Source organism: Macrosteles quadrilineatus, unplaced genomic scaffold (genome assembly GCF_028750875.1).
Source record: "Macrosteles quadrilineatus isolate MER2022 unplaced genomic scaffold, UCM_ALF_1.0 Scaffold_962__1_contigs__length_24633, whole genome shotgun sequence".
In the NCBI taxonomy this organism is placed as follows: domain Eukaryota; kingdom Metazoa; phylum Arthropoda; class Insecta; order Hemiptera; family Cicadellidae; genus Macrosteles; species Macrosteles quadrilineatus.
The window spans coordinates 17569-24634 of NW_026543555.1; the positions used below are offsets into that span (position 1 = coordinate 17569).

Sequence of the window (7066 nt, forward strand, 5' to 3'; positions counted from 1 at the left end):
CGTTATGCTGTATTACAATGCACTCCTAACACATTTATTTACAGCACCAGTGATGCTGCCCATTATTAATCACAGTTGTTTAGGTCCACTTCGTGTAGAACTTGTATCAGGCGAAAACATTGGATGTTCGGTGTCAAAGTAGTTGCTTTGTTATAAAGCAGTAATAGTATTTTCATCACTCCGTAACGAAAGTAACTATTTTCGATAACACCTGACATCAATGAAAGTAGCCGTTTCCCAAGCTCTAATTTAGGGCGAGGGAAAATCGATCAGCTGATTTTCCCTCGCTCTAAATTTACTTTCGTTCGCTCTCAAATAGTTCTACATTTATTCACTACGCGCGCTAGTGTTTTGTTATAGTTTAATTTAATGATTTGAATCAGCTGTTTTTATTGTTTGACAATCTAAATGTAAACAGGAACAAGCTTGTTTTGCTGTGTTTTTAGTTTAGTGCGTATTTAAAAGCGGCCAAAATATGTCTGACATTTCGGACGATTTAGCAAAGAAAGCTTCAGAGATAACCAAAAACCTCCTTCCAGAGAAATCAAGAGAGAGGTATGAAGAGGAGTTCAGGAAGTTTGTGGACTGGTGCCAAGGACACAATGTTTTACCAAAGAATGTAAGTGACGAAGTTTTATTAGTATATTTATCTGAGAAATCTAAAAGCATGAAACCAACAACGTTGTGGAGTAGATTTTCTATGATAAAGAGTGGTTTGAAATTAAAAGAAAATTTGGATGTATCAAAATTTAACAAATCCCTAGCATTTCTTAAACGTCAATCAGTGGGTTATCAACCTACAAAAGCTAAGGTTTTTACTGAAGACGAAATTCAAAGATTCATGGTTAACGCTCCTGATGATGAATGGCTATTGAGCAAGGTCATCCTAACTCTGGGTATTTATGGAGCTTGTCGAAACCACGATCTTATAAATTTAAAAGTAGAAGATATTACAGACAATGGCAGTTTTTTTGTCGTGTTTCTCAACGATGACAAAACACACATTAAACGCAGTTTTACCATAACCAATGACAACTGTCCATATAGACCATGTGATTTGATTCGCAAATACTTGTTATTGCGCCCCAGACAAATGAAAAGTAACCGATTTTTAATTGGCTACAGGAAGGGTAAATGCGTGGGACAAAATGTAGGGGGTCACACAATCAGTTCAATCCCAAAAAAGGTAGCAGAATACCTTAAGTTAGACGAACCGGAGCGCTATACTGGATCACACGCCCTCAGGCGTACCTCAGCCACCATGCTAGTCGAGGGAGGAGGGGATTTACTTGCCCTTAAATCACACGGAGGTTGGAAGTCCTCTAATGTCGCAGAGAGTTACATAGAAAATTCAATTGGAAGAAAATTGCAACTGTCAAGAAAACTGTTTAAAAATCCGCATGCAATGAGTTCTACAGCTGCTAAGAATACAAACAGAAATGTTGTAGAAAAAACACCTTCAGGAAGCCAAATCGATTTTTTTGATATTGATCATGTTTTTAACAACTCAGAAGATGAAGAATGCCCTCAGAGAAAAGTAAGAAAAGTTGGTGAAACAAACACGACCACTACAAACGTTTCAACGATTCAAGAACTTCAGAAAAAAACTTTTAAACGAAGGAGTGAATGTCTCCAACAATGAAAACTGTACAATAAACATAACCATAAACTTCTAATTTCTTAAATGTTAGGTAGGTTTCCTTTAGAATTTCTTTTGATTTTGATGTTTAAAACAGATTAATTGAGAAATAAGTTATATACGAAGGGTTCCTTTTAAAAGATTTCATTTTATTTAGATGTTTAAAAACTAATTTAGAAATAAACTAGTTGTAATATTACTGAGGTCTGTTATTCTGTGTTTGTGTATTTTTGCGTTGTGATGAAAAGTATCGTTCATAACTCGTACCGAAAGTTATTTTCCGGCTCTTGCTCTATTATTCCCGTCCTCGGCTTCGCCTCGTACGTGAAAATAGCTCTCACATACTCGGCTTCGCCTCGCATGTGAAATTGGGTTTTCCTGTGTTCGGCTTCGCCTCACACAAAAACTTGAGCGCGCTCCGGAAAATGCCACTTTCGGTCCTAGTAATGAAATATACTATAGCTATAAAACATTAATACACGTGAGGAACGCTGTGATATGCCTAAATCATTCTTCGCTAATAAAAAGCTGATTTGGTGATTGGGTATGTATTGGTAATCCTTCCTGAAACATGTGTTACGCTGTGTTACAGGCAATAGAAAGAAAATCAAAAAAGATCGGTCTGAAGCATGGGGAACCTGGTGGATGTGATGTCGCCAAGCGATTAATGGTGACAGCACTTCTGCCGCCTTGTCGAATTCTCGAGGCATTACGAGTAATTGAAAGCTTGGTTGAAACAACAAATGATGAATACAAATCAAAGGCTATGCGGCTGATAGCGTAAGTAACCCTTTATTTCCCTGTCTACATTTTGCTGTTGATAATCTTTGTATTTGGCTTCATTTCTTAGAAAAGTATATAATATTGTGCATGTTAAATGTTAACAGCATTAAACATTTAAAAATTTATTTATTTATAGGTTTTTGCTCTTTACACGCAAATGTTCGTTTCCAGCCCTCAAAAGATAAACTATTTCTAATTCTCTATCCATATTTTACATGTGTAATTTTTTTCTAACTTAGGAGTTTTTCTGAAACCTACTCACCTTGTATATAAATAGTATAAAAATAAGTATAGAAAAAATGTATATAAATATACAGGGTGTTCCCTAAAGGCTCCATTTAATTTAGTGTTAAACCCAAATAACATGCATTTGATATAGGATTTTTTTTTATCTACACAAAATGTAAAAGACATTCGAAGTAAGTGTAAATTACAAAGTTGTTATGAATTAAAAACCCTATATAAAATGATGTGCCACTTGACATATGTTGCTATTTGAAAATTTTAAGCAATTTACATTTGCAGTCTAAATTTTCAAAAATCCATTTTTTGGGAATTTTATTATTTCAAAAAACCGATACTTGTAGCATATCACAGTGAAGCAAATTTCATAACGAGTGAGAAAAGGGCTAATAAGGATCGGATAAGGGCTAAGTGCATTGGTATAGGAAACACAGAGTATTAAAAACGAATAAATGTTTTCCAAATAAACTGTCGCAATTTTAAAACGGAAAAAGAAAATTTATATCTGTTTCTCCTAAATTTTTGTCTATTAAATACCTTTAAAGTGATGTATAACATGACACATGTTTACATTTGAAAGTTCCGAGATGGGAACTACTAGTAGTGACTCGTTTTTGGCACACCACTCTGTATCTGAAAAGGGTTCAACTATTTTTGCGTTATTCCTTGGGGTCAATTCAGCGGGAAATAATTTTATTTCGTCATAGTACGTTAAGCCTTTTGTTTCGTAATCAATTTGAGACACCTTACGTGGTAAACACTGTATAAGATAATATATAAACGACTACTAATTTTTCTGTATAATACTTGATGTTGAACAAATCACAATAGGCCCTATATTTTTACTATTATTTTTATATTACTAATCAATATTTTCCAATGGGCATTTACCGTACTCTTTGTTTCAACAAAAACCTTACCAATGCTTAAGTTTTGGATTTGTATTATTCCTATTTTAATTTATATATACGGCCATACATCATAATGACTACCAAGAAAAAATACTCGGCTCCCCTCTTTAAACTGCTATTGGACTGATTTTCACCCTGAAGGGGGTGGCAAATAGCAACATGTGTAAAACAATGTGTTTGGGAGTTTCTCTTCAACACATACATCGACTTTTTTATAAGTGGATTTCATGTTGGTCATTCAATATTTGTTTATATAAATATCAAGTATTATAGGGCATATGAAAAAAAAATACATAAGCAATCTGTGGGGAATTTATATTAATTAGAAAGCAATGTGGACTGTATTATAGTAATTTTGAATTGGATACACTAACCTTTTGTTATTAAACTGATGCGTAGACTGGGGGCCCCCTTCGATGAATCCTGAAATGCTATAATGTTGATAAGTTCACTTTTTCTCACTATATGATGTTAAAAAACACTTCAATTGTCTTTATAATAAGTTATAAGCCAGCGCTAAATATTTATGTTGGTATAGAGGTTTATGGTATTTGAAAATGTAGGAGAAAAGGCATGTTAAGTCCTCATAGCAACAGGACTTGCCCAAGAGTGTGCCACTACTCTACTGAAGGAAGGAGTTGGTCATGTGATACATATCAGTGACCAATCAGAGAGCTAGTCTTGAAACCATTGGGGTTTGAAGATACTGATGCACTCTATGAGGAAAACATTTAACTATTTGAAATGGTATTTAAATGGAGATTGTGGTGAAATCAGTTACATATTATTAGAGTGCATTAAAATTAAAAATTAATATAAGAATACTTAGAACAAAACAGTATATATATTTGACACAATCTTAATACATCCATGATCCAGGCATCAACTGTCGTTGCACGGTGGGATCTTTGGCTTTTTGGCCATTGGTAATATTTCTTCCCTCCCCATACCCAAACAACGTTATTCTTCAAAGCACTTCAGTTCTGTAAATTAAACATAACTACTCTTCTTACAGATATTTCAAAGATGAATGGATTGAAAAGGTGACGCCTGCAGCCTTTTCCGTGTTCGGCCAGAAGAACAGAACTAACAACTGTCAAGAAACACTGAATAGGAACATTAATCGTAGCATCACGCCTCAAGGAAACGCTTGGGGCTTTTGGGGTTAGTTTAATTTTCCTCTGGTATTATTTTTTTGGAATATTCATCTCTCTCTCTCTATATATATATATATATATTATATATTCATCTATTCAATCTATATTCTCCTATTCATCTATATATACACCTAGTCTAGAAAATTATTTAAATTTTGGACTAAAAATAGTACAGAGCCCCCTGATAAATTCATTGTCTTCTCGGCTCTAAGCTACATTGGACGTCTTTCCTTTTCATGCGGTGGGCACTTTTCTACATTAAAGGCAATTCAAGGGCAAACATTCAAAGGGGAAAAATTCAAGGGCATTATGTTTTCTGGACATTTGATGTATAAAATTACCTTATTGTAATAAAATAAAATTGTAATATAAATTACGATGATAAACAGTTCTAGGCTAGTTCGTGCATTTATTCATTATTCATTCATTTATTCATTATTCAATTATTTATTCAGTTCCAATATAGTACAGTGACCTACTATTTTAGAAAAAAAAATCGACACTAAATTCACGTCAATTTGCTATGTGCAGATTTGGTTCGGTTATTGCTTTATGACGTTACCCCTATACATTTACGTAAAATAAGAGGTTACTCATTCGATTACGTGCTCGTACAGCGCGTGCTCATACAGCGCACCAAAAAAATGGCGGAATATCGTGCTCGTACAGCGCAGTCTACTTGGAACGCCCGTCTGTCTATCTGTCTGTCTACCTGTTCTGTATTTCAATGAACTAGCGGTACGAGCTTTGGGCTTTGTCTAATTTGTGAATGGCCGTAAGTCCTGATTAAAACAACCGCCACCAAAATCGTAGTTTGAGGATCCAGATTTGCACTTTATATTCAAGGCCGCTTGTGAGAGTCAATAAATTGAAGCTACCTATGCCTTTAGTACTTTTTATAATATTTAACTGGCCCAAGACTTTTTCCCACCCTGTATATACAGTACATGTATGTATATAATATAGAGTGAGAGAGAGAAAAGCCTATGTCCCACGACGCGTTGCGCGGCGCTACGATTGTATTACATTTTCAGAATATTTAACGTATTTACTGTTTGGTATTCAATTATTGAAAATTATTACATCTGAATAACGTATTTTCTAATGTACGTACTATGAAATCAACTTCAGTATCCAATAGTCAATGGTAATATTAATAAAAAATAGCATAATTTTTATTTTATAATATAGCCTACTTTTAATATATTTATTTTAAATTACAAAAAAATTTTCTTTAAAAATAGGGTTTTCTTTTCCGAGTTTGTTTGGCTCTTCTATCCGACCGACTCTCACGATTGAGGTCTCAAATTGAAGTTATGCACTCTCAGACATCACATCAAGCATCGGCATATATGCGATTTACTGTATTACTCGATCAAAACACGTAAATTTGATTTATTTTCGAATTCTTACTTCAATTTAAGGTGCATTTCAAAAGTTATAATTATAAAATCCTATATATTATGATCTAGGAAGCTCCAGTGAAATACCGGCTATCATTTGAGCTATTTGTTATTCAAATCGGACGAGTTTCAAGCAAACGCAAACAATTAACATAATTTTTTTTATAAGGTTTTTCTATGATTGAAAATCAATACCTCCAGTATTGTTTAGGTATTTTTATATATTATCGACTCAAAATAATCAGTAAATTATACGCAATAATTAAAGCCATTGATCGTTTGAATCCGTTAATTGCAAGCACGACACCACTCATTCGTCTACAATCGTCATTTTCACCGTAATTTTTTTTTCTTTTAAACATCATTGTTCATTTTTATGCATGATTTTGAAGTGAACTCTTATTTTAGTTATAATAAACACAATAATTGCCAAATTGTGATAGTAATACTCCATTTTATGCTTCAGGTAAGTTGCTGGCAATTTCGGTGAAGGAAACAAATTACTTCACTCAGTTGAGTCGAGGGAGGGACTGCGCTAGAGGAAGAAAGAATAAGTGGCTGCTGCAGGATGCGGATATTGCAAAAATTCAAGAGAAAATCAACAACCATGTAATATCAATGGCAGAGTTTTTATCCGCTGCGATTCACAAAATATCAACTCTTGCGGAATCGTACCAGCCAGGCGACGCTGACGATGAGATAGAGCTGCACAATTTACAACCAGGTAATATTTCCACCACGTCTTAAAATGTCCTGTCACTAAGATCACCCGTTCGATTTATAGAATTTGTACTGGGCCGAGTTATTTAGTGGCAATGACCGCTGGGACGGGGTTGCGCGCCACCACAACCATAGCTATGTTTTGACGACAGTGGATTAGGCCTGACCGAGTGTATACCTGGACCATTCCTCTGCAACGTGGCCGGTACT

The 7066-nt window shown here is 34.6% G+C and overlaps 1 protein-coding gene across 1 annotated transcript; it reads left to right on the forward strand.

The window, feature by feature from the left end:
• Positions 1-475: 475 nt before the first annotated feature.
• On the forward strand, positions 476-6860 carry LOC128982684 (uncharacterized; the record flags this gene model as incomplete). Its single annotated transcript, XM_054401625.1, has 4 exons — positions 476-619; positions 2232-2419; positions 4592-4740; positions 6603-6860. Coding segments are annotated over exons 1-4 (739 nt in total), but the record flags the coding sequence as incomplete, so codon positions are not given.
• Positions 6861-7066: the final 206 nt, after the last annotated feature.